This window comes from Falco naumanni, chromosome 14 (assembly GCF_017639655.2).
Source record: "Falco naumanni isolate bFalNau1 chromosome 14, bFalNau1.pat, whole genome shotgun sequence".
NCBI classification, from domain to species: domain Eukaryota; kingdom Metazoa; phylum Chordata; class Aves; order Falconiformes; family Falconidae; genus Falco; species Falco naumanni.
The window spans coordinates 23,635,292-23,662,688 of record NC_054067.1 but is presented as its reverse complement, the minus strand read 5'-3'; the positions used below and the strand labels follow the sequence as shown (position 1 = coordinate 23,662,688).

Genomic DNA, 27,397 nt, shown 5'->3' with positions numbered 1-27,397 from the left:
CGACCCCTGGCCCCGCCCCCTCGCCGCCCGGCCCGGCGACTGCGAGCGTGACTGTTGTTGTGCTCCCGGGGGAGCGCGGCCCCGTGACACCGCCGGGCGCCCTTAAAGGGGCCGCCGCGCGACGCCGCGCCTGCTGTGTCCCTGGGGAGAGCCCGCGTCCCGCCCTAGCCGCCCCGTCGGTAGGTGCCGGCACCCACGTGCCGCAGCTCCGGCACTGCCCCGCGCTGCCAGGGCTCACCGTACCGGGGGGCTGAGTCCCCGCCCGGGCAGGCCGCGGGGCGCTGAGCTCGGGGCTAGGCCGGGCAGGCGCGCGCCGTGGGAGGCCCTGGTGGGGGTCCCGCGGCCCGGGCTTCGTGTGCGCGGCCTGCAGGTGTGTGGCGGGGCGGCCCAGTCCCCGCGGGCGGGGGGAGCGGGGGGGTGGGCTCCAGACCCTGGAGCGGGGGTGCCTGGGGCTGGGGCGGCGCCGGGCCCTGGAGCGGGGGCGCCCGGGGCGGCGCCGGGCCCTGGAGTGGGGGCGACCGGGGCGGGGGCAGCGGGCGGGGCCGCGCCGGCCCTTTCTGCAGCCCAGACTTTGTCCCCCGGGCCCCTGTGCGTCCCCGCCCTGCAGCTCCCGCGCCGGGGATGCCCGCCGGCTGCGGCCCCGCTCGGCAAGTGAGGGGAAAGACGGGCAGGGGGCCGGGTGAGGGGGGGGCAGGTGCGGGGGAGGACGGGCAGGGGGACGGGGGGGGGGGCAGGTGGGGGGGAGGACGGGCAGGGGGAACGGGGGGGGGGCAGGTGGGGGGGAGGACGGGCAGGGGGAACGGGGGGGGGGCAGGTGGGGGGGAGGACGGGCAGGGGGAACGGGGGGGGGGCAGGTGGGGGGGAGGACGGGCAGGGGGAACGGGGGGGGGGGCCAGGTGGGGGGGAGGACGGGCAGGGGGAACGGGGGGGGGCCAGGTGGGGGGGAGGACGGGCAGGGGGAACGGGGGGGGCCGGGTGAGGGGGGGGCAGGTGCGGGGGAGGACGGGCAGGGGGAACGGGGGGGGGCCAGGTGGGGGGGAGGACGGGCAGGGGGAACGGGGGGGGCCAGGTGCGGGGGAGGACGGGCAGGGGGAACGGGGGGGGCCAGGTGCGGGGGAGGACGGGCAGGGGGCCGGGTGAGGGGGGGGGCAGGTGCGGGGGAGGACGGGCAGGGGGAACGGGGGGGGGCAGGTGGGGGGGAGGACGGGCAGGGGGACGGATGAGGGGGACAGAGGGGGGGCCGTGCTTTCCCCCCCCCCAGCACTTTGCTCCCCTCTTTCTTGGGCAGTGGTTCGCCTGGAGTCAGGGGTCGGGCAAGAACCCGCCCCTCAGCCTGTCTGCTTGGTAACATGGAAGCTGATTAGTCAAAGGAACTATTAAGCTGTGTAAAAAAAAAAATAATATATATATATATATATTAAAAAAGCCCAACAGGGAGGAACTAAGTTCTGAGAGGGTGGCACTGAGGGGTTTTGTGGGCAGGGAGGGGTGGTCAGAGGTGGGGTCTCCTGTTGGTCCCTTGTGTCTCACTCATTTGCATCTTCCCCGTCCTGCAGCGCTGCTTTCGCAATTCCTGTGCTGTCAGTGAATCGGCAAAGGCGAGTCTTGGGAGTGAGGATTCTGCTATAGAGTACTAAGGTTCAGGGATGAATGTAGTACAGAGTTTGGGGTTTGGGTTTTTTCCTTTTTTGCCTTAATCAAGCCATATATTTCTTGATGATGTCCCTTCCAACCCTGACCATTCTGTGGTATTTCAAAGAAAAACTGACTTTTTGGAAAATAATTTAAACTTGATTTCCTTCATCTTGCACTAGTAGAGTAACTAAATGGCTTTAGTCTGTGAAGAGAATGTGCGAGTGGGATTAGTCTAGCCTGTTGAGCCTTCCTTGAGTGATGTTTTGCCATTCCCTAAAATTGCTGCAGAGGTACATGTAATGTTGTGATCCACCTCTAGCCTGAGGTTCGGACAGGAACTTTTGTAAAGCCTCCATAAGGCTGTCCCAAAGACTTTTTTTCAACACCAGAGCATGTTCACAAGTTAGATTGCCATGACTTCTGGTTTTGTCTGATTTATCTAATTTGTCTCAGTAGGCAGTTTTCACAACCAACTTTAAGATTCACTGTTCGCCCTTGGTATAAAGTCTAAGCTTTGTCCTTTCCTAGGGATTTGGTGTTGCTTACAAAACCTGTCAACGTAAGAGAACATAAAGATTAGCCTGCGCTGACCCCCAGGGCTCAGCGGCAACCAGTCCCTGAGGCGGGCTGTGCTGGGCGTGCTTTCCCTGGAAAACTGCTCCTATGTACTTTGACCTACGTTGACAAGAAGGCTGCTGCTTCAGCTGAGTTGGAAGCATCCCTGTGGCCCTTCCCAGCAGGGTGTGTGCTGGCAGGATGGGAGGTTTCAGGCTGAGGGCTGGTGCCACTGGCGCTGTCTTTCATCATTGCTCTCACCGCTGCCGTTTGCTAGTATGGTGTGTGTGTGCGAAAGATCATGAGCACAGCTCTCCCACTCGTTCCGTGCCAATAAAGAGGTCGCAAAGCATGGAGTTTGGTCTGTGCAGGTATTTCACCTCTCTGAACAGCACTGGTTCCTGGAGCAGTGGTAGCGGGGAATGAGGTTGGTGAGGTTAGCAGACAGTGTGTAGCAGCAGGATAGAGCAAACACTGCCATTGTCACTGCATGGGAGGGGGCTGTTCTGTGCCTGAGCCGCTTCAGGTGTGCGACAGGTCCTTCTGAAGGGCTTGCTGCTGGAGCAGGGCTATACTGTGCTGATGGATCAAAACCATCTTGGATTTAGAGAGATCCCTACAGCCCCTTTTTGAGAAAGGAGGGAAAAAAGGTTTTTCCAAGTTGAGAGTTGCTGTCTCTCAACTTCTCAATTTAATGACTGGAATAAGTAATAGTTTATTACTATAGCTTCTGAGGATAGTACAGCATGTTTGGAAATCAGAAAGAAAGGTTTGGAAGGTACTTAGTCCAAGTGCCTTTTGGTCTTAGTACGGGTGCCTTTTCTGCTAACATAGTGCTTGCTGTCAATCTGCTGACCTTGTCTCCTACGATGTGAAAGCTTACTGAATTAGCAGTATCTTCTTAGTGCTATGAAGCAAAGCATTTGGAAGACAACTACAGACAAAACCAAAGGTTAATCAAACTGTTATGAGATAAGGATATTTTGTATTGGGGGCTGATTAGCAAGGCATTATCTTCACCCACCTTGTGCATTAATTTTGTTATGGGAGTGATTTCTTTCTTGCATATTTGAATAATGATCCAAATAGGACTTCTACCTAATTTCTTCAGACCCTCTCAGAATGTCCAGTACCTTCAAACCATTTGGTCATATTCTACTTGTGTTTCATTACCTTTGTTGTTCTGTTCTCCCAAATAGGTGTAACCTCCAAAAGTGCCTTCACTTCAGGTTACGATGGGATTGTTTTGGTTGTTGCTGCTTTACATCCATGTGCTGCGACCCTTGTTTGCTGGAGGTGTCACCCGAGTCTATTACCTGGGGATCCATGAGGTGGACTGGAACTATGCTCCAACAGGAAAGAACGTACTCTCTAACCAGAGCATTGCACATAACCTGTACGTTTAGTTCTATCGGAGTTGAATCTGGTACTGGCTTAAAATAGGAATTTTGAGAGTAATTTCATGCAAGTATTCTGAGGCATCTAAGCAAGTGAGAGACGTGATCTGATAGATGCCTGATCTTTATGAGCTTAATATTTAATTTGTTTTATGATGGGAACATAGGAACTGTTTCAGTGGGAAAATAAATGGTCAGTTTAGTGGAGCATCCAGTGCCTGTACTCGAGAGAGAAGTACCAACGCTCTGTAATAGAACAGATTGTGCAATACACTGCCCTGGGGTTTCATTTTTCTTAGTTCCAGCTGGTGATTAGCTGGTGTATCCTGGGGCATGATGACTTTTTGCCTTGATGTAAATGACTTTGCAGAGCTGGCTTGTTTTTGGCTTGGAATTTCAAGCCTTAAACTTAATGGAATTTTCTGCTGGAAATTTTAGGGGTTGTTTGAAAAATGTTTTGTGGGGTTTTTTTTTTGCAAAAGTAAATCTGGAAACTGCAATAGTTACTTTGAGTCACTACAAAAACAGGTTCTGGTTTTAGGTTTCAAAATGCCAAACCTTTTTCTTTGGTGGCTGTTGTTTGGTTGTTTTTATGTAGCTTTCCAGAGCCTTTTAAAGGCATTTGTGCTTCTCCCTGCCACGCCTACTTGCTGCCCCCCAAATTTTCTCTCTGGCAAATAACCTGTATTTCTTGACCTGCTCTTAGTCATTTACCTCTTTGCAATAAATAACACTTGGATTTATACATACCTTTCAGAAACAGCGCAGCAGGAGTAGGAAGGGTTCACAGAAAACCATCAAGGTCTGTCAATTTAGTGTGGAAAAGTTAGTTCTCTGAAGCTGCTGAATAGACTTAAATTAGTTCACAGAAAAGGAAACCCCCCAGAATTCAAGATTAATGAAGATGTTATCACTGACTCCTGCAGCGATAACAAATGCAGTTGGGTTTTGTTTGCTGTATCTCATAATACATGAAGAGAAGGAAATGAAATTCAAGGCTATTAAACTTAAAAGCAATTTAAAAGCTGTTCTGTCACAGCAAACAATTAGCTAATGAGATTTATTTGTACAATGATTGCAGAAACCAAATTGCTAGCAATAAGAAAAAGTTGTGATGGTGATATGAATGACAGATAGTAAAAATGCTTGAAGTTTTTTTGGGGGGGAAGAAATGGACTATGTGGGATGGAAAAAGAGGCACATCTATAAAATGAAGTATGAATTATCTGTGCATTCTTGCCTAATAGTGGCTGCAGGGATGACTTTGCAAAGGGCTGAGCTCTAGATTGTATAGCTAGAGCCCAGCCCTTCGCGATTTTGAATGGCAAGGGCAATGCTTAATATTTTGGTCTTCACTTTTCATCTTCTGGTGGTACGCGCTTAGTTTGCCTGTTTCAGGGCTACTTGTATTACTGTGCAGTGATTGATAGTAATGGGCAAGTAGGAGGAGTAACCTCAGCTCTCATTTAGCTGGTCCCACTCATGCCTGGACCATGATTCATCTCTTTATCTGTTAAGAATTAGTCATAAAGAGCAAATACGCTCATGAGTTGAACTTTAGTACCTCTATGAGGTTTTAACTCTGGAAGCTGGTTATGTGCTGGGTACGTGCCTGCCTGACTTGTCTGCTATTTTACAAGTAACTCAGAATCTGTTAAGTGAAAAATCATCTTTTAGACTGTGAATTCTGGCCAGAGAGCTCAGGAGATCCACCCCCACCCCACCCCTCCCCGTGCCTCTTGTGATTTAGTTGTGAATGCCATGAAGGTATTGAAATAAGTTTCTAAAAGCCTAATGAAGGCTGAAGCTGGCACGAGAAGGGCTTCGGTCTTCCCTGTGACAACCACATGTGAATGTCAGGGAGGCACCATCCTTCCTATTCCTTGTTTGCAAAGCATGGCACAGTTCAGGGGTGCACTTTGTTCATTTGTGGAGAACTGGGGATGGGGCTGTGCGTGGCAGCAGGTGTCTGGCCATACTTGTGGCTGTGGTCCCAGGCGTTACCCAAGGTGGTAACATGCTGATGTCTTCCTGTTGTTTCACATGCTTGGAAGGCAGACAAGCCTAATGGCTGGTACTGCCTGTTTCTCAAGAGGGCTGTGCTACCCGTGTCACAGCAGTCAGAGGAGTGGGAGGAGAAAGTTCATGACTTAAAGCATGCTAGGGTAGAGCACAGATGGTCCTCTGTACTGCCAAAGCCTTTGGGCTTACCTGGAAAAGCTGTGTGTTGTTGTCACTCTGTGTTATTGACCAGCTGTTTTATATAATGTATGACTCATGGTGTCTCTCCCTTTTCTGAATTTAACAGCAGGGCCTCAACATTCCTCCATCCTGGGAAAGACAGGGTGGGAAGCACATACAAGAAATCTGTCTATAAGCAATACACAGACTCCACGTACACCACTGAGATTCCCAAACCTGGCTGGCTGGGGTTCCTTGGGCCCATCATCCGAGCAGAAGTGGGGGATACCATTAAAGTACACTTAAAAAATTTTGCTAGTCGACCATATACAATCCATCCTCATGGTGTTTTCTATGAAAAGGACTCTGAAGGTAAATGAGCCACTGCCATAAAGGAGACAATTTTTTCTTGATGGGAGCTTAGGAGTATATGCACTGTAAAGCCACAGACTTGGTTAGCCGAAAGCTTTCCAGCAACTGCATTTAGGTGTTTAGTGAAGTCAGCTGATGTTGGGTTGGCAGGTTCACAGCTCTGGGAGTAGTCTTCTGACCTGGGCAATATGGTACACAGCCCAGATTTCTTGATTTTAGAAGAACCTCCAAAGCTTGCTAGTGGGAGAGAGGTGCAGGAGGAAGAGAGCTATATTCATTTTTTGAAGTGCTGTAGTAGAAGTCATGAATGTGATGAGCTTCAGGGAGTTCACAAGAATGGTGAAGTATGAGATCAAAGAACTGCTGTTTGAAGCAACCCAAGAGAGCTGACAGTTGTAGAGAGCTGACTGTGGCACACTGCAGAGCTGAAGGCAAAGTGGCAATAGGCAGAATGGGAATCATCTTTCTGACTTTGTGCTGAACTATTTACTGGGCAGGTTGCCTTATAATGGCTCTGTGCCTCAGTTTCTCTTTGAGGGAATGATGATTAAATACTATTTCAGCCTTGGGATGGTGAATCTCACTTTGAAATTTGCTACCCAAGTGTATATGTGCAGTGCTCTGAGTGAGAGCAGCTCAGTATAAGATTACATGTGTGGGCATCTCTGCTTTTGTTGAATGGATGTTGTGATTGCTCAATTGTTCTAGGATCCCTGTATCCTGATATGTCCCCCCAGGATCAGAAGAAGGATGATGCTGTTTTCCCAGGAGGGAGTTACACTTATACTTGGACTGTCCCTAAAGATCACAGCCCAACTGCTGATGACCCAAACTGCTTGACTTGGATCTACCACTCTCACATTGATGCACCAAAGGACATTGCATCTGGATTAATTGGGCCATTACTTACATGTAAAAAAGGTAAAAACTCCAAATAGAAAGCAGCTGAGGGCTGCAGTTTCATACTGTGAAGATTTTGTGGTGACTTGGAACAAGGATAGGATAAGATACTCTGGTGGGCAGTTCCCAGCTTCAGGGGAAAATGCAGCCCTCAGTACCTGTGTTCTGGTTGTTATGTTGTCTTTATCCCTTAGTGGCTGGGCAGGTGGACTTGTAGGCATCTTGATTTGAGAGCTGTCTGAATCCATATTAAAAGCAGGAATCTTGTCGAAGACCTAGTTTGTGTATTAAAAAAAAAAAAGGGGGGGGACTGTTTGATTTCAGCAGGAGTAAGAACACTGAAGGTGTTGCAGTTCATTCATGCAGCAGCAGAACTGCTTGGGAGTGAGAAATGTATTAGCAGGGATATGTTAGAGAAGTGAGTTTGCTAGAACTCTGCAGTGAGCTGTGCTAAGGATGGTGGGGAAAGCATCTGTCTCTAACTTGTGTGGTAAGAGTGACTCTTCTATTGGTGTGTTGAGCCCTTGACTGATGTCTGATTTTCTGCATAGGTGAGTATTCATTTGTCTTTTTCACCCTAGGAATACTGACTGGCAGCTCTCAGAGGCGCCAGGATGTGGACATTGATTTCTTTCTGATGTTCAGTGTGGTGGATGAGAACCTAAGCTGGTACCTGGATGAGAACATAGCATCATTCTGCACAGATCCGGGCTCTGTAGACAAAGAAGATGAGGAATTCCAAGACAGCAACAAAATGCATGGTCAGTGTCACCTTTGTGAAGCTGCTGACTCTGCCCAGACACTCCAGGGGTGTCTGTGGTCTGGTATCTTGAAATGTGCATTCTGCTGTTGTGTGGGTAAACGGGAGTTGGCAAGCTCTGAGATCACATGCTAAACTGTGTCACAGGGACAGTGCAACAACTCCAGAAAGAAGTGTAAACCACAATAAATCTTTGGCTTGAGTGAGACTTGGTTAAGTTGCTTGGAGATTTTGAATGCGCTTAATTTTAGGAGTGAATTGTGGAGCTGGGCTCTCCAGAACAAGAGAAGGAGGATTTCTGGTTAGGTCTATCCTCCAAATGTATCTGTACTCTGAAAGGTCCTTTTCTAATCTCTGATTTTGACTTGCTTGATTTTGCAGCTATTAATGGTTATGTGTTTGGGAACCTCCCTGAGGTGACGATGTGTGCTGGGGATTATGTTTCATGGCATCTCTTTGGGATGGGCAATGAAATTGATGTCCATACAGCCTACTTCCATGGAGAAACACTCAATATTCGAGGCCATAGGACAGATGTGGCCAGCCTCTTCCCAGCCACTTTTGTTACAGCAGACATGATCCCCAGTAATCCCGGGAGATGGCTACTGAGCTGTCAGATCAATGATCACATCCAAGGTAAGGCAGAGGCTGGAGTATTCCTGCACCCTGCAGCTTTTTTTCCCCCCCACCCCACCCCCCCCCAGTGTGGTCCTGTGATGTACAGTGTGTTAGGGGACAGTGCCTTGGGCAGCATTCCCACTAAAAACATCCTTGGGTGAATGGAGGGATATGTCTTTATAAATTGCGGTGGACTGATTGTTAATGTGCAGGCCAGGCTTACTGGGGATGACTTGCACCACTGTGTGATGTTCCACGTTGATAGGTGGTGAAGACAGTAAGTTTGGTACAGCTGAAAGCTGGGATGAGGCAGTGCCTGAAGAGCTCTAGTCCCTCTGAGAGGCACTTGTATGGTACATCTGAGAGTAGCAGAAGGCTCTGTTTGCTTTCTGTCCATACTTCCGTAGCATCCAATATGCAAGGTAAGTGGCTCTGCTCACTAATGCAAAAAACTCCTTGCTGTGGAAACCACCTAATTCCCTTCTCCCAGCTGTGTGCCTTTTGAGACAGAGGAGAAACAGCCAGTCTGTGATAGAAAAGGAAGGTGGGACTGTGTTCATTGCCTAGCCAGACTGGCTGCGAGGTGTTAAGCGTGTGTCTTTTGCCATGTCTTGGACAGCTGGGATGGGGGCACTCTATGAAGTCCGGCCCTGTTCTCGACAAGCTCCAGCATCCACCCTGGAAGGGAGAGTTCGGAAATACTACATAGCTGCAAAGGAAGTGCAGTGGGACTATGGACCTTCAGGGCTCGACCAAAGCAGTGGGAAACTGCTGAGTGAGGCAGGCAGGTAAGCCAGCAGTTGATGGGCTAGGGCAGTATTTGGGGGGCTGCTATGGAAAACATGGAATTTCTTTCTTGCCAAAATACATGCCTGCAGTTCACATGGAGTACATTCCCTGGGAAGGTGGATCACTCCTGGAAGCATGGGCTGTTGTAGGTAGGCTGTACCAAGAGCAGTACTAGGTACCTCAAGGGACTTCATGTGGAAGCATGCTGTGTTTTGTAGTCTCAGCCACAGATGCCAGGAGTCCCAGCTTATGTAGAACATGAGCTGCCACACTTGTCACCACGTTTCATTTCTGCTTGCTGTGCCTGAGCTAGGAACAGATCCATATGATTGATGAACCATTAAGAAAGCACGTCTTGCAGCAGACACAGGGTGGCAGAGCTAGCCTGCAGATACTCTTCAGTGTAGCTTTGCTGCAGCAAGCAATTTCTAGGAAATCAGACATAGTGACCTGGATGACAACCTTCCATCCCACATGTCAGATAGTTGTGATAGTACTTGGTGAGTGGTTTCCCCATTCAGATTTTGAGTAACTGAAACAAAGGTGTTCCTCTCCCTCCATTTCTTTCCCTGGGAAGCTGTTGGGAGAGGATATGCCTCTTTCAGATGGAGAAGTAGAAATGCAGAGAGGTTAATGATTTACCGAAAGTCATGCAGCAACTCTCTTGCAGACCTTAGAACTGAAAGCTCCTTAGACCAGTGAGCTGGCCTTGTAACTAAACTTCCTTTCCTGCAAGGCATATTACATTTGTCTGTATGTTTGGAGAGCGTGGTAGCAGAGGAAATAAATCTCTCTTTCCAGCTGTTGTGTGGGGTTTTCTTTCAGTTATGATTGCAGTTGTCCCCTGGCCTCTGAACTGTGTTTAAGCACTGCCTTTCGCTTTACTGCACTGTTGTTCAGTGCCCTCTTTTGCACATCTTCTATAGAAATGCTGTTCAGACCAGTGCCATCAAACCTGGCTGTTTCAGCTGGGAGAGGGCTGCATGTCAGAAGTGCTCCCTGAACACACGGGTCAATGAGCCTGTGGGATGAAAAAGCTTCAGAGACAAGCTGTGCTTTTTCCAAACCAGAGATGCTGTCCTTGTCTGAAAAGCTGCTTGATTTGGAGATGTTGCTGGCACTGCTGAAGGGGAGGGGTGTGGGGAAGGGAGCAGGAGAATAACAGGACTGATTTTCATAGAAATGACCTGATACTTGCTTTTTGCATTTAGACCTGCTGAGCAGTTTTTCAAGCGTAGCACTTACCGAATTGGGGGAGTCTATTGGAAGGCAAAGTACGTGGAGTATACTGATGAGAGCTTCCGTGAGGAAAAGCAGCAATCAGAAGAGGAGAAGCACCTTGGGATACTTGGTAGGAATCATCCAGTAACACAAATCCTCTTTCAGTGTCAGTGAGAATGTCAGTGCTAATGTCAGGAGTGCCAGACAGCTGTAACTGTCCTCTCGTTTTGTGGCGCAGTGAGTGGCACAGGAGGTGTTTTGCAGCAGTTACACCCAAAGGTGAGGGGGCAGACTGAGGATGTGGAAAGGTAGCATAGAACCACTATTCTGCCAGGGCAGTTTTCAGAGGTTGGTAGTAAGGGCTGAGGGACATAGTGTCTTATTTGTAAATAGAGCTAAATGGCCAGTAGTAGCCCCTGGTTATGTCTTTTTGACTGAACGTCTTCAAGGCATGCAACAAACCCCACTTTCTCACAGAAAGCTTCATCCTCTAAGCAGCTGCTTGCTTTATTATAGCTAACAGGGAAGGTGGTGAAGGAGAATGAAAGAAGAAAATGGGGAGTCTGCAGAGGCAAACAAATTGTGTGTGAAGGCTGTGATGTGCATGTTAGAAGCATATAGGTGTGGTCCAATTTCCTGCATCAGCAGTGACTAATAATTTAATAACACCAGAAATTAGCAACAACTATTCCAGCAGAGGCCACAGAAGGGAGAGAGCATGTGGAGTAAAATACAGGCTGGGAGATGGGGGAGAGAGTAGCAGAGAAAAGTGAAAAAGAAGTATAAGAAGCTAAATAAAAGTTAAATGGTGGAGTTTGCGTAGGAGAGATGCAGCACAATAAGGAGCTGACAGCATCCTGCTGGACCTTAGGAGTCGGGGGGGCGGGGATAAAAGTTAGTGTTGCCAGGAATAGCCACGTTCTTACAGAAAAACAGGTGACTGAGGGAAAACTTAGATATGACTTTGCAGAAAGAAATTATAGGTATTTTCTACTGACAAACAAACCACTGAAGGATTAATTGATTAAAATCCCTGGTCAGATAAACAAGTTACATCTGTTGGAGGAGTTACATGAATTCATTTGAACTGGCTGATTAAAGCAGACTTGGTGAAGTGGTCGGGGTGTCTAGAAGAGATATGAGGCTCTGGAACAGGGAGCTGCTGAATGTGATGTGGCATGGTGTGGACAGCCCATGCTGCATGGGCATGCACTGGTGCCTTATGCTGCCCATTCTTGCCCTAAACTACACAAAGCTATACTGTGGGGAAGGCTGGGTAGTCGGCTGTTAGCATTGCTGTTTTTCTTCATGAGGCTGTTAGACACACCAGCTGTGGGCACCTGACTGTCCATCACCCTGCAGCTCACCCCTGCAGCCTGACCTGTGCTCTCCCTCGCAGTGGCTGGCTGCAGTGCTGCCCAAAGTCCTGTGTGCTTACCAGCCACTGTGGGTAGCCCATCCAGGCCACCAACCACCCAGCAGGTTGCTTGCCTTTTGTTCTCAGTCTGTTGGTTTTACAGCCTACATCAGTTGCCCAAGGTGTTTAATGAACAGTGGGGGTGGAGTTTGGGCCATCCAGGATGGGAGAGATGGGGAAGAGGAAGAGGGAGCCTCATTGGTGCAACAATTGCAGTGGGATTGCCCTGTGGTAGACCAGTGGGCTAATGGGGTCCCTCTGAACTGTGAGGAGCGGTCCAGCCCTAAGTCTTAATTGCTGGAGCTGAGAGGGACATGGCTCCAGGCCAGAGAGGTGATCCCTCTCCTGCAGTGGAAGGAGAGTGGTACATTAACAAAGGGCTCAGCTTGGGGTTCCCCTGAGGAATTGGGGTGCCAGGCAAAAGAGATGTTAAGCCCAGAGGTAGCAGTTGCTGGGGTGCAGAGCAGGGCTGGGGGACACCATGGTTACCTGTGGCTTTCAGATGCTCTCCACTGGGGAACCTGAGCATGTGGAGGCACATCAAGAGTGTGGCCAAGAAGTCCAACAGCATCCTGGCTTGTATCCAAAATAGGTGACCAGCAGGATGAGGGCAGTGACCATACCCCTGTGCCTGGCACTGGGGGGGCCACCCCATGATTGTGGGGTTCAGTTCTGGGCCCCCCCACTACAGGACAGAAACTGAGGGGCTGGAGTGTGTCCAGCCACGGGCATGGAGCTGGGGAAAGGGGCTGGGCACAGTCTGGTGGAGAGCCCCTGGAGGTGCTCAGCCTGGAGAAAGAGGGCTCGGGGGGGACCCCATTGCTCTGCAGCTGCCTGAGGGGGCTGGAGCTGGGCTGGGCGTTGGTCCCTTCTCCCAGGGAACAAGTGACAGGACAAGAGGAAACTGCCTTATGTTGCGCCAGGGAAGGTTTAGATTGGGTATCAGGAGAAATTTCTTCACTGAAAGGGTTGTCAAGCACTGGAACGGGCTGCCCATGGAGAGGGTGAAATCGCCATCCCTGGAAGTGCTTAAACACATAGATGAGGCACCTAGGGACATGGTTTAGTGATGGATTTGGCCATGCTGGTTTAATGGCTGGACCTGATGATCTCAAAAGTCTTTTCCAACCTAAATGATGTGCATATCCAGGCATGGGTCTGCTGGTTTAGCTAAGCAGCAGCCTGGCTTTCCTCAGCCCCTCTCGCAGCTGTTGGGAGTGGGCTGTGGGCCCAGGGGTCTGCAGGCTGGTGGGAACTGACAGGCTTATTAAAGACTCATGGCTCCTTTCTGGCTGGCTGGGGCCGTGGCCTACAGACAGTGGTGGGCTTTAGGGCATCCTGCACCCCTCGTTATGTGCCTGCCTGAGGCACACACCTTCAACCTGAGGCCCCTTCAGCCTTTGTGAGAGACACAGCCCTTTCCTGAGGGAATTTCAGCACATCTGGCCATTTTGTTACTCCTGTGAAGGTCGGAAGCCTCTGCTGCCACAAATCCAAAGCTTTCAGTTGATTCTGCTCAGCGCCCTGCTCCCACTGTCAGGGCTGAGTGGCTGTCGGCAGTGCTGGCACTTCCCCCTCTCCTGTGTCTTAGGCTCCCCCCGGCTTTGGTGGTTTGCCTGGTCATCTGGGGAGTTGCTCTGTGGCTGACGTGCTCTCTCCTATTTGTGCAGGTCCAGTGATCAAAGCTGAAGTTGGAGACACCATCCTGGTGATGTTTGTTAACAAAGCCTCCTGGCCTTTCAGCATCCAGCCTCATGGAGTGTACTATGGGAAGGCGTGGGAAGGGATGTGGTACCATGATGGTTTGTGGCTCCTTTTTCTTGAGTGATTCAATGCTTATGCTGGTGGTGGAGCTCCATGGCCCCTGCTGCAGCCAGGAAAGACTGGATATGCTCAGGAGCTGGGTGGAAGCCAGACTGCTCCTATGAGCCTGCCTGAGGCCCCACTGATGGAGACCTTCCACTGAATCAGTGCCCAGGGAGCGTGCTGGAGGGTGCTGTTTTTCAGATGAAAATTGTAAAACAAAGCTCAGACCATTTCTAGCTGTTTGTAGACCCCATGAGCAATGTGCCCTGTGCACTCCATGTGCTTCCAACATTCATCTCGCCAGGTGCAGCTGGATCTGCTGTGCTATTTCCCATTGCCGTGCCCATCTCTGCCATGGCACTGGGGGAATTTACTGAGGGCAGCGTGTGCCTTATAAACACACCCACATCACACTTCAAAGATGCCAGTAGTCTAGTGACATGAATGAAGTAAAGCCCAGTATGAATGTAGCTTGTGAGAAGATGTAACCAAGTTTGCACAGAGACCTTGAGAATAACCATGCCAACCTCTGTTTTAAAGGTCTGTCCCAGAATGGAGTTTCTGTTGCGCCACTACACAATTTCACATACCGCTGGACTGTGCCAAAGCATGTTGGGCCCACGTCCAGTGACCCTCCCTGCTTGACCTGGATGTACAGCTCAGCTGCAAATCCCATCAAAGACCCCAGTTCGGGCTTAGTGGGGCCTCTGGTCATCTGCAAGCCCGGCACTTTGGACAGCAACGGCAAACAGGTAAAAGAAGTTTTCCCGCCACACTTTTATCAGGTTCTTTGCTGAAAGAAAGGAAGCATCAGGAAAATGTTAGGGAACCTGATGAGAAAATCGTACGGTAGCATGAGTACGGGAGAGTCGAATCAAAGCCACGAGGCAGGTTAATATCAGGACAGCTGGTGCGCGGGTCTCATGGGGAAGGCTGGTGGTCTGGGCTCCCAGGGGCTGCCCTTTAAAATGGTTTCTGGGCTCAGCTTTAAAACTCTAACTTGACTGAACAAGTATCTAGGGTGTGACTTTTATAGGTTGCTTTTGTCCTGAGACTTGGATAGCAGGCTGCTTTCAGATGCATGTGGAATATTAATTGCAGTCTCGAAAACATTGGAAAGATATTTTCACTTACGGGTGGTTTGCTTGAGTGGTACAGTGCTTTGAGGCTTGGGAGAACCTCATTTCTCCTGCAAGATCAGTTCATTTTCAAGCAGAGTTGGCTACAAAAAAGCATGTGAAAATGTGTATCAGTCTTTATGCTTTTGATGAAAGAGAGGTGAAATCTGAAGTGCAGCCAGAGCTGCCTCCTGGAATTTCACTCGGGGATAGTCTACTCATGGCAGTAAGTCTAGGGAAGACAGTAAATTGATATGCTGGGGAAGTGGAAGACAGATTAGTAGAGCCTTATTGTGAAAGACAGTGGGCGGCAGAAAAACAGCCTGCTGCCATCCTGGCTAGCCTGTGGTATGGATCAGGGAGTGGCTGACAGCTGAAAACAGCTGCCAGGAGAACCTCCCTGGAGTTTACTTACAGTGGTGGCACAATGTGGCTAAATTAAGAGTGCAGAAGAGATCGGCATGTTACACAGGGCAGAAATGTGAGCAGAGAGGATCCTGAATATATACAGGCCACTCTGAAGGAGCTGTGATAATTGAACACTTGCAGATATTGAAAGGATGTAAACAAAACAGGAAGACTTGTTGGTAAAGGTAGGATGGGGGAAAAAATTACCTGGGGCAGCAATTCTGACTGCAGTTTGAGGCAACCCTTTTAATGAATGCTTAATTGGGAGAGGTGCACAGCCACTCCTTGTGCACCCAAGTGCTGTGGGCTGGGAGTGGCTTAGCCCTCACTGCAGGCTGTCATCCTGGGCACAGCTGAGGAAGCTGATGCCAGAGCAAGAGTCTGGACAGCACCAGTGATCTTCTAGTGGGAAACACGCCAGGCTTTGGAATGTGTTTCTTAAGAGAATTAACATTCTCAAGGATTTAGGCTAACAAAAAAATTCCCAGTCCAGGCCTGTGATAGGAGAAGGAAGGGTGGAACACAGTCATCAGCCTGTCTCGTGGGCTGGGCTCTGATCTCAGCTCTGGCTTGGACAGGCGGTGAAACCTGCACCTTAGCATAGGGGTGGTGAGGGAAGGAGGCAATGATTTCGTATCCTTGACTGGATTTTGATCACTTTACTCATGAAATATCATGGAACAAAATCCACAAGTGGTGCCTCTCATGGAACAAAAGAGGAACATTCAACATGAGTAAAAGAATGGAGCCCTGGCCTTCAGTGAGTCAAGTTTTAAGAGAAAGGGGAACATGAGAACTGGGCAAAATAGCTTTAACTGTAAGGATAGTTAACTGGTGCATTTTAAAAATTAACAGCCATCATTGTAATTATAGAAAGGGATCGACAAAGAATTTTACCTTCTCTTCAGCGTGTTTGATGAGAACCTCAGCTGGTATTTAAATGCAAACATAAGGTACTATTTGAGGATGGAAGAGACTTCTGTGAAAAAGGATGATGGCTTCGAGGAATCAAACAGGATGCATGGTATGGCCTGATGCTGTTCTGCATATAGCAGGAATGCACCTGCAGGACATGGGGCAGTTTTTCACCTAAAGATTGAGCTGGGAACCTGGAATGGCTGTGTTGTATTGGCCTGAAATCTGGTGAGGCTGAGGGCAGCGGCTGGGGTGTGGGATGGATGTGGGACAAGAAGCGCAGCTGTCTCAGGAAGCATGTTCTGAGTATATTCGGGGGTGAATTACAAGCAAGCTGCATCTCCACTGACAGGCCTGCCCTGTCAAAATGTATGCGCAGAATGAATCTCTTGGCTGGTGCCTACCTGCAGAGAGTTAATTGTTCTCTCCTTTGCAGCTATCAATGGACTCATGTTTGGTAACTTGCCTGGGCTGAATGTGTGTGAAGGAGACAATGTGTCCTGGCACCTTCTGGGCTTGGGCAGTGAAGCAGATGTTCATGGAGCTGTGTTTCAGGGAAATACCCTGCAGATGAATGGGATGCGGACAGATTCAGTAAACCTGTTCCCTCACACATTTGCTACTGCATTCATGCAACCTGATAACAATGGTAAGTGCCTGCACATCTAACTTAGCAGCAGGAAAAGTCTCTCTTTGTAGTATTTGCTCCTGTGGCTGATTCTTAAGCACAGTGTAAACTCTTACTGGGTGAGCTGTGCTTTAATATCCTGTTTGGTCCCATTTACAAGGTCACAGCTCCTATATTTGCATCTGATTCTGGAGAAGAACAGGAGATAAAAGGATACTGTCCCAGACTGATTCTCTCAGCTGACACTTTCTATTAAATATTTGTAGTAACAGCCCCGATGGGCATTGCTGCTTGTGACCCATAGAAACATGCAAATATGTATTTTAGAATGAAGTAGCAGACAGTTGCCAGAGCTTAATTCCCCTGTCCATGGCTTGCAGAGATTCATGTTTGACAGGCCCCAGTCTTCCCAGTTTGCAGGACAGGCACACAATACTGTGTCGTCATCACACAATGTGATGGACTGACTCAGCTGCTAGTTGTCTCCTCCCCTTCAGCATTTGCAGGCTAGATCTTTTACTTAATCAGCATCTCAGCAGTGGTAGCACAGTTATATCATTTTATTGGTTTCAAGCTGGTTATTGCAGAAGAAGGACTACAGAGATGGTTTTTGTGTAGGACTTTTTTGTGCTATTCCTGCTTCATTTCTCTTAACAACCCCTTTTAATCTTGGCCTGTGGCAACCAAGCTCCCTAAACAAATGCATAGATACACAAACACACATACTGAAGCCTGCCAAGTCACAAGCGCTGCATGGCAAGCAGCTGTTTCCTAGAACCTTTAACAGTAACTGATTTCCTTGTTTGTGCTGCCTCCCTCAGGGATTTTTGAGATCTACTGCCAGACAAGCAATCACTACCAGGCTGGGATGAGGGAACACTATTCCGTTTCCAAGTGTGGAAAAAGGGATCCTGCACCTGCCCCTCAGTACAAGAGGGTGCGGACATACTACATTGTGGCAGAGGAGGTGGTGTGGGACTACATGCCTGACCGAAGCTGGGAGAGGGAACGGCACAACCATTCTGCAGAGAGGTAGTGCCCATCTTCTGGGGAAGCCGTTGGCAGAGTTTCTCAGTAGACCTTGGTGAAGCCTATTGGGTATCTTGGCCATCTTGTGACCTGGTGCACATGATCCTGCTGGAGGTGCTGCTGATGGAGCTGCAGCACCACTGTGCCCACCTGTGCAACCAGGGCAGGTCTCTGGGAAACCCGTTCAACTAGTGAACCCCTGCCACAAGTTAGCTGTTTATTCCTCATGAGCTTTTGGGTATCTCAGCACCTATTCTGCATTTCTCAGCTATGCCGATGTATTTTTGAGCAATGAGAACGGACTGCTTGGCTCCAGGTACAAGAAAGCAGTTTACAGGGAGTACACCGACGGTACTTTCCAGACCCCCAAGAACAGGATAAATGGTGATGAACACCTAGGGATACTAGGTAAGGATATGTGCAGAGGGTACATCTTCCACTCACACAGCCGTGGGACTTGGACTGTAGAGCTTCAGTGGCTAAGGGCTGTAATCTGAAGGCCTCCTAGATATTAGGCATCTGATGTGTTTGCAAGCGAGGAGAAACTTGGACTGTCTTCTATCCACATCTGCCAGCTTTGGAGACAGCAGTGAAGAGAGCCCTGAACACAGCTTGTAGTAAAGGCTGGCTGCTCATGCCTGCCTTTGCACTAGTTTTCTTTTGTCTCAGACAAAGCATTTTTCATGTCTGCATTTCTCTGACTGTAGAACTGCTGATTTCTAGAGGGCAGTCTGAGAGATGTAGGTGAAAATCTGTGAGAGAAATGCTTTTGGGGCAAAAGGAGGCAGGCCTTGGGAAGTGGGGGAGCCCATTATGATGACTGATGGAAGTCTGTGGAGGCACAGCTCTGTTATGAACCCGGGACTATGGTGCAAAGCAGCAAGGCTGAGGCAGTATATGCTCTTCAAAATAGGCTGCAGCTCCGATTTGTGATGCTGTCAGACCAGATTGAATATTACTGTGTTTTGTGAAACCAGCAGCAAGGAATGATCAAGATGCGGAGTTTAGCATAGTGGTATTAAGAAATCAAGCCTTAGATGTACTGGGCACAGTTAAAAATGCATAACAACCTTCATTTACCTCATTGTGAAACTCAGTCTGGTTTTCTAGCACTTGCTTGAGTTGGGACTGTCCTCCAGTTCTCTTTTTGTGGGGTAGAGATAAGGCCCAGAAGAGGGAGGGGAACATCATAAATATTATAAGGGAATATATTCTGGTGAGAGGATGTTGAGAGAGAGGTGGGAATATCCTCAGGAGATAAGTTGATGGGTTTTGCTTGTCTCAGAGTACATTCTTCCCATCTCAAGGTCCTTTTCTGTGGGCAGAAGTAGGAGATATTCTCAACATTGTGTTTAAGAACAACGCCACTCGGCCCTACTCTGTTCATGCACATGGGGTGCTGGAGAGAGAGGCAGGACAGCTGCAAGTAGCAAACCCTGGTAAGTCACTGGTCTCCAGCTGTATGCCTGTATGGGCTTATGAAGCTAATTTTACCCTGCAGCTAGACTGTTTCCTTAAGTAGGCTTAAAGTACTTGTTTTCTTATGGTAGAGAACTGGAACTTAACAATAACTGGTCTTTCAGGTTCACCGTGGTTTTAATGGTATCATTTGTGTGGGAATTGGCAGCCCTGGAAGTTCATACTCGGCTCTGACTTCTAGGATAAGTGTAGCACAAACTTTTCTGCGTGCAGCTTTTTTCTCCTTGACTGAGTGTGGCCTGTCTGCAGGAAGAAGAGAGGTGGTGGCAGTTCACATCTCAGTCAGTCCTTGGTAGCTCTGGGCTGACTGCCCATGGTGGGGGAAGCCTGCCCCTCTTCTTTGGGACCTATGCTTTTTTTGTGATGTGCACAATGGCATGAAAATAGTATAGAATAGGAGAAATGCCAGGATGCTGACTGAAATCATAGCTCTGTTTCACAGTCCAGATGCCAATTTCTGTAATTTTTGGTCCCCTTCAACTTGCACAGGCTGTCTAAGCAACAAACAGGTTTTCAGTTGGGCCCTGTCTTTGACACATATTGCTAATGTGCAAAATATTAATTTTGAGGTATATCTATGATGCTCATTCGATTTGTTTTCAAAGAGGAAAGATCATCAAGCTCCATCTGTACTGAAGAGGTGGAACTTCCTTGGTCAGGTCCACCTTCAGAGGTGGCAGATAAAACAGTTGTGCTGATACCAGATAGCATGTGCATCTTGTGACCCCTCTGCTTTGCTTGTGAAAGGGGAGCTTCCATCCTGCTCTTTGAGTGTTTGGGGAAAGAAGATGCAATGTCTGACACAAGCAGAATTGAATTTGCACTTTGGAGGCAAGGTCTTGTTTTGTCTTGCTTTGCATGCTGCTCAGCAGACTGTCAAGTGTGTGTATCACACTGGTGTTAGTGGTGCTTCTCTGTCGCACAGGCAACATTGTGACCTACCGATGGGAAGTTCCTGAGAGAGCTGGTCCAGGGCCAAATGATTCAGCCTGTGTTCCTTGGATCTACTACTCCACGGTGGACCCAGTAAAGGTAAAATAGAAGTTAGAACCAGAAAAGCCCAATTAGGCCATTTTTAATGCCCTCCAGAAAACAATGTGAGCTGAATATAATTCAGGGATTGGTCCAGCTGAAAGGTAGCAGTCCGACACTCTAATGGGGGAGGAAATCCTCCACATTTGTGTGGATGTTTGTCCTTATTTTTTCCTAACATAAGCCTTCATAAAACAATTCCACTGTTGCATTGACACTAGCCTTCCTTCAGTTCCTTGCAGGATATTGAGAACATCTCCCAGTCAGTCATGGTTTCTACTGGTGAGAGCCATAGGGCTAAACTAGAAAGGCAGAAATTATCCAAAATTCCCAAAATTAGGCCCCATGGATAAAGCAGGAAGATTTGAGCGTTGCTAGAATCAGTTGTCATAGCACTGATTTCACAGGGAAACAACCTTGGAGAGGATCCTGCAATAAACAATCACATTCAACCCAGAGATCATTCCCTTTTTATCTCAAGTTGCAGATGTTTGCAGATGTTTTTGCAGTCACAGATCCATTCATATTTATGACTTTTGGATTTGCATTCATACAAGCATGTATAGTCTCTGTTCTTGTGCTTTGGTTGCTGCTGTTCACCAGTGAGAATACTTGCACAGTAGCATCATTTGTTTTAAGAGGGGTGATACAGGGAACAGAAAATACAGTTGCTGAAAGGCAAAGAGCTGCATACAAAAGAGAGGATGAGAAGATCTTTGCCTCGGAGATTATTTTTTTCCTTCATTCTGATTAGGATATGTACAGCGGTCTGATTGGACCCCTGAAGGTCTGCCGGAGAGGGGCACTGCAGTCCAATGGGATCAGAAAGGATGTAAAGAGGGAGTTTGCTCTGCTCTTCCTGGTTTTTGATGAAAATAAGTCTTGGTACTTGGAGGAGAATGTGGAACATTACAGTAAGGGAAATCACAAGGACATCAACCTGCTGGATGACAAATTCGTGGAAAGCAACAAAATGCATGGTAATGCCTTTTAGGTACCTGAGGACCCATTACTCTCTATGCAAAGTTGATGTTGACTCTGTGATGTCTATAAGTAGCCATTCACCCAAAAGCCAGGAGCCTGACTTCTAGTGAATGCCCTCATCCTTGCCTGTTGTCAGTGGCACAAACAGAATTAAGCTGTCTTCTGTTCTCCATATTGCAGCATGTATACAGCACAAATCTTTGATCTACAATGAAGGCTAATAGTTATGGCTGTCCCTGTTGGGAGGAATAGCAAGATACAGACTAGAGAGGTTATTCTTGGATGTGTCTGAGTAACTCAGGGCAAGAAATAAAACGTGAAATTAACTTGTCAGATTAATTTCATTCTGTTTGTGTTGGGACCGTTAGTTCAGCCAATTAATTTGAGATCTAACATATTCTATGTGGCTGCAATACATGGCTCAGTTGTTTTAGCTGATTACCAAAAAGCTATTTCTACCATAGGAGGGTGAGCACACTTTTCTAAATTAACATGTTATTTATGATTAGATCCAGATAATAGTATGGAGAAAAATATTTAAATATTCTCAGCAGAACAAGTCCCTTGGCAGTTGTGGAGACAAGAATGCGTTGTGTACTGTTATTACTACTGGTTTTGTACAGGTGATATAAAGAATCTCCAGCTGTACTTGTCCATGAAGTTATAATTGTTAACCAATATTATAGCTAGCAAAACCAATGTGCTGAAGTTGAATGCTTGTTTTTGGCTACATGAAGTGCCTATGGCAGATATGGGAGTAAAACACGGGTGTTGCTGCCCTCAGATCATGTCTCTTTCAGCTTTATTCCCCCTGTTGTCACCAGAGTGTGAAAGCTTCCATGTATGTGCCATTGCATTCAGCTCACTCACTGTTTCAGTCCCTTTTCTGCATTTCCCTCTGGCTGTGCTAATTGTGAAATAAAGTCCTGCCATGTAGTGATTTTATCAGTGATCAGAGTGTAATGAGTGCAGCCAGCATGAGACATAGAATGACAGGGTTGCCCTTTGGCAGGATTTACCCGTTTTGATTGTTCAAGGAAATTGTTCAAAGGTTTATGTGTATATAGATATATATTTCCCTATTGTAGGGCTAAGAAGGCTGGTTTTATGCATCTTGACTTGTAGAAGCAACCACCTGTGCTGACTGACTGCAGGTTTTCATCAAAGGGTAGTTTTTAAGATTTATTTGAGCTGAGCTACAGCATGGCTTGGCTGCAAGTCTTTTGCTATCTGTTAACAGAGCGGATAAGCAGTTGAGCTGGAGAGAGACTGGCAAACTTTTGGGGGACTGTCATATGGGGACTGCTGATGCACTGGTGTTGTGTGAGCTTTGTAGCGTCTAATTTGCCCTGCATGTTCTTCCTCTGAGATGGTTCAGCACGTTTACCATTTCAGTAACAGCCTTTTCTACTCTCCCTGTATGTTACTTTCCGCACAGCGATCAATGGGAGGCTTTATGCGAACTTGCCTGGGCTGACCATGTTCCAGGGAGAGTGGGTAAACTGGTACCTGCTGGGATTGGGTCAGGAGGTTGATGTCCACACAGTCCATTTTCATGCTGAGACCTTCATATACAAGGTAAGAATATCCTGCTGCTGATAAAGCAGAGGCTGACCACTGACTCTGATGGACTTGAATTCTTGAATGTCTTTACAGTGCCTTCACCCAGATAGGAAAGGGATGTGATTTTACACATCCGAATCTGACCCACTGAGCCTCTGTACTGTGCTGTCTAGATTAACCCTTTTTAGGATTAGAGATTACAAGAGTGTGTTTGCTTTCCCAGCTACAGCCCTGGAGCTGCTCTTTGAAATCTTTTTTTTTTTGAGCTTTAAAAACTACAGTAGTGCTGAAGTGGCCTCCAGTGACACTGACAGGATTTTCTTTCTGAAAAGATGCACAGAGCACTGCAGGCTGACAGGCTCCCTTCCCTTTGACAGAATGGGAAAAGCTACAGAGCAGATGTTGTGGATCTGTTCCCTGGGACCTTTGAGATGGTGGAGATGTTGGTTGGGAACCCTGGTACGTGGCTGCTTCACTGTCATGTCTCTGATCATATTCATGCTGGTATGGAGATACTCTTCACAGTCTTGCCTAGACCAGGTAAGGAGCTGTCACTGATTGCTACCATAAAACATCTAACAGCACTTTCTACTACTGCTGCTAAATTCTGAGTGTTTGCATCATACTTACACCTCTTTTACATACTGTAAGTAGCCATTTAATTGAGCAGATAACTACTACTAATTGAAGCTGTTCCCTTTGAATATGGTAATACCTGCAGCTGGAATTAATAACAAATTGGTTTCTGGGGTTTACTTTGCCTACATTATTATTATGAGTTTCATTTTAGCTTGTATCTGAGAAACAATGTTCAGTCATCAGCTAGTAATTTTTCTTACAAAGAATATTACCTGCAATCTAAATGCACATCCTAAGGCTTCTCATTTCACCAGGAAACTTGCTCAGAGGTGAGTGACGTTCCATGCTGGGTTTGGCTGCCATGGAGTTAATTTTCTTCTTAGAAGCCCGTATGGTGCTGTATTTTAGATTTGTTACCAAAACAGAATTGATAATAGCAGTGTTTAACTGTTGGTGAACAGTGCTTGCACAACATCAAGGTCTATGTTTCTCACTCGTGGGTTGGGGTGGGCAAGAGGCAGGGGAGGGACACAGCTGACCTGAACTGACCAAGGGATATTCCATGTCATATAACATCATACTCAGCAATAAAAATAGGGGGGGACTTTTTCCAAAGTAGCTGTCACTCAGGGACTCCCTGGGCATTGGTCTGCTGGTGGCTACTGATTGCTTTTGCATCACTTGGGTTTTTGGGGGGTTTTGTTTTGGGTTTGTTCCCCCTTCCCTTATTAAATTGTTTTTAGCTCAAGGCACACGTTTTTTCCCTGCTTTTGCTCTTCTGATTGCCTCCCCCATCCCACTGAGGGGTGAGCGAGCAACCCTGCCAGCCACGTCAGCCCACCACGTGCTCAGAGACTTTGTGCTTTTCTTTGAAAGCCGTAGAGGGTTGTGCAGCAGAAGTGGGCCTGCTTTTGAAGCAGGTAATACAAAACCACTCTTGATGTAATGTGGAGAGTGAAGGCATTGACAGGAGAAAAGAAAACCTGCAAACCCTGGAAAACAGTGCTGCCTCTGGATCTGATCCTTGCCAAATGTGCCATGTTCTGGACTTTACCTGTTCAGCCCAACACTTTCTCACCCCCTTTTTGTTTCCTTTCAGAGCCAGAGCCTGAAGTCATACACTACAGTGCAGGTACAGTGTGTGTTGCCCTGCTAAATACTGTCTGTGTGTGTGAGGCGGAGGAGGGAGGGAGATCTCTGCTCAGCAGGGTGATTCAGATCTGTAGGAGAAGGGAGGAGCATCAGTGCTGCTTACAGCCTCTCCCCTCCCAGGCTGGCCAGCGGGTCAGTCTGAGGCCTGGCTAACGGGGAGGGTTCCGGTTTAGTTTCTGTCCTCCAAATGTCTGTGCTCTGATGATAAGAATAAGGAAGCTGCACTTGTGGGGCTTGTTTGACCATGTTAGATGAAAAAGTTTAGTGGCCTTGCATCCTGTTAGATGTGCTATGTGTGGATGGATGGATGGAAGGATTCATCTTCAGAGGAGAGTGCAAGCTTAGAAACTGGCAGAGATTCAGAGGGTTTTAAAGGATGGCATTGCAAAGGAGGAGACTTTTCTTCTCCCTTTCAAAACCCAAGGGGCGCCTTAGATTAGTTGTCCTCCCTTCCTGGACTGTCAGTGACTGTGGTTTAAGGAATTTCAACATTCACCATTACTGGTTAAAGGAGCTCAGTTACCATGCAAACAAGCACATTTGCCTTCTGGTCTATTCTTGCCCCAAGAAAAGAGCCTAAGCACGTGCCCTGGGTCTTTCAGGTATTTTAAAGAACAGATGTGAGAAGATACTTGGTTGAGCAGCATCAAGGAGAAGGGGAGTAATAGATAAGAACCCTTTAAAATTTTCTGGGGTAAAAGTCAGAATAGTTTATGGTGGTGATCTATTTTCTGATTTTTCATCTTTTTCCACAACTCCTTCAGCTGCTGTGAATAAATCCAGCTGAGCTGATTTCAGAGCCAGCTTGGGCCAGATGACAAGACAGCCTTACAAGTCTTCAGTCTTTCTCTACTGATATTTTAGTCATTTCCTTCCCTGTGATGTTTTTGTCACTCAAAATGAGTGTAAAGAAGAGTAGGAAATGTCTTGGAGCAGTAGTGACAATATTAAATAACTTTTTATACCACACTCGGGCATCAACCTGTATATGCTCACCAGGCAAAAGCCTTGATGAACAGTTGTTACCTGTGCAAATAGCCACTTCTCTCAAGAGCTTGCTGCTGCCTCTGTGTGGAAATATAAGAGAGCTCAGGATCTTAAGTGACTCGCCACTGGCATGACTGAGCAAGTGCACTCTAAAAAGTGATGATTAGGACAACAGCCATGTGTGGGGAGCTCAGAGCAGCTCTGGTCCAGATGCACATTCTCATCTCCATTCTGTTCCAAGCCCAGCCACTGACTCCTCACACAGCCTCAATTTGCCTTCCTGATTGGGCTGAATACCTGTGAGACATGGTGAGGTCCTGGGATGGAATGGCTCAGGGAAAGAACCATTCATTCTCAAATTTCTGTGTGACCTCAGGGATGAGGATCTGTTACTTCATGGTGGCTGAGTCTCCTTTGACTTGCTTTCATTGCATTAGGTCTTCCTATGACTCCCTTTTTATTTCTTGGAACATTTCAGTTGTGGTATTTCTGGCTTTCATTGGAACTGTCTTTTTGTTTGTTTCTCAGAGTTGCTACCTGAGGATAAGGATGAGTCCCAGAAAATCATGCTTTTTGGAGCTAAGTTGGCTCCAGGGCAGATTGAGGCCACAGTCATCACTCTAGCTGTTGCAGGAATAGTGCTGTTGCTGGTCGCCTGCTTCCTCCTGGGAGTAGTCGTCTATCTCGAGAGACAAAAGAAGTTAAGACGCAATCGGAGGTCCATCCTGGATGACGGATTCAAACTCATGTCTAAAAAGAATTCAGAGCTATAAAAGCCATGTACAAACTTTGGGCTGTGTGCTTGGAGCAGAGGCTGGATTACTGTCTACAGCAAAGATTTGGGGGCATCATTTCAGTCATACACTGTAATTCTAGAAGTTGAAGAGGGAAGACTGGAGCACTGACCTCTTCATATGTCCTCCTCGGCACCCTGTAAAGGAAAAATCCATTCAGGAAAGATCCAAGGAGCCTTTGAACTGTCTGAAGACAAGTAACAAGAGTAAAAAGGTCCTTCTAAAAATACTCCTGTTCCCTGAGATAGAGGAGATACTTACTCTATTTTCTTCTCTCCAGGAAAAACTCCACTTGGTCTTTCTCAGCAGACTAGCTTAGGCCAGATTCCAGTCTTGCTCCATTGCTAGAGCAGAGTTGGGAATTGTCTCCCAAGAAACTGTGAGCCTTTAAAATCATTAATCTTAAAGGGGAAAGATAATCTTCTCATTTTTGTGAATCAGTTGTGAATACAGAAAAGAAAATGTTATTTTAGATTTGAATTGCTGTTTTTGATGAGTAATAGGACAGACACAAATTCAGGGCTGTACATGTCATGGTGTGAGAGCTCAATCAAGGACCATGACAACGGCTGTTGTTGCCTCACCATCAGCCTTGCTGTGACACATCCTTCTGCTCTCTGCACCACAGGCAATGTGCTTTGATATTGGGCATCTTGTGTCTTGTGCTAGGAGGTTTTCCAAGTGCTGCAGGGTGTCCTCGTAACTTCCCTGCACTGCAGTTCAGTCTGTGTGTGTGAAGGGCTGTACCTCACTCAGCACCTGTGCAGCTCCTTCTGCAACAGGGTCAAGGATGCTGTGATGTTCTGTGGTGTGGATTGCTCTTTCTTTCAAATAAATTGTATTGAAGTTATCTCTAGAGCTGAGCTGTTGCTGTGTTACTGCTGTGAGCCAAGCCAAGGATGCAGTCCTGTGTGAGCTGGAGTTTACCATTGGGACAGAAAAAGGCAGGGACTGCTTCCCCCATCGTGGTGCAATGGCAGTTTTGTCTGGGCAAATGTGGCAACAGTGAAGGAGAAAGCTAAAGTTCAGGTGGAATTCAGCAGTATGGAGCAAATTAGCTGCAGTCTGTGGAGTGTGA

The 27,397-nt window shown here is 47.7% G+C and overlaps 1 protein-coding gene across 5 annotated transcripts; it reads left to right on the top strand.

Annotated features, from left to right (window-relative positions):
• The first annotated feature begins 46 nt into the window (after positions 1 to 46).
• Positions 47 to 27,169, top strand: HEPH (hephaestin). Of its 5 annotated transcripts, none has more exons than XM_040614180.1 (21): positions 47 to 179; positions 3,390 to 3,586; positions 5,899 to 6,140; positions 6,849 to 7,061; positions 7,622 to 7,801; positions 8,182 to 8,436; positions 9,038 to 9,206; positions 10,419 to 10,558; positions 13,516 to 13,647; positions 14,192 to 14,403; positions 16,051 to 16,201; positions 16,529 to 16,741; positions 17,542 to 17,752; positions 18,018 to 18,157; positions 19,057 to 19,188; positions 20,154 to 20,260; positions 21,015 to 21,240; positions 22,683 to 22,822; positions 23,185 to 23,347; positions 24,486 to 24,518; positions 26,054 to 27,169. In XM_040614180.1, the coding sequence occupies exons 2-21, from the start codon at positions 3,426 to 3,428 to the stop codon at positions 26,296 to 26,298; spliced, it is 3,465 nt and encodes a 1,154-aa protein (XP_040470114.1). In that variant the 5' UTR covers positions 47 to 179; positions 3,390 to 3,425; the 3' UTR covers positions 26,299 to 27,169. The 5 variants fall into 5 exon arrangements, with proteins under 5 accessions (XP_040470114.1, XP_040470110.1, XP_040470112.1 ...); XM_040614176.1 differs by having other exon boundaries at positions 5,896 to 6,140; XM_040614178.1 differs by lacking the exon at positions 47 to 179 and adding an exon at positions 190 to 370 and having other exon boundaries at positions 5,896 to 6,140.
• The last annotated feature ends 228 nt before the right edge of the window (positions 27,170 to 27,397 follow it).

Bases quoted from the DNA above. Each gene is read 5' to 3' on its own strand.
- HEPH (XM_040614176.1), top strand. From the start codon at position 3,426: ATGGGATTGTTTTGGTTGTTGCTGCTTTACATCCATGTGCTGCGACCC. The intron at 7,062-7,621 runs GTAAAAACTCCA...TTTTCACCCTAG, and splicing joins ATTACTTACATGTAAAAAAG to GAATACTGACTGGCAGCTCT. The intron at 7,802-8,181 runs GTCAGTGTCACC...TTGATTTTGCAG, and splicing joins AGACAGCAACAAAATGCATG to CTATTAATGGTTATGTGTTT.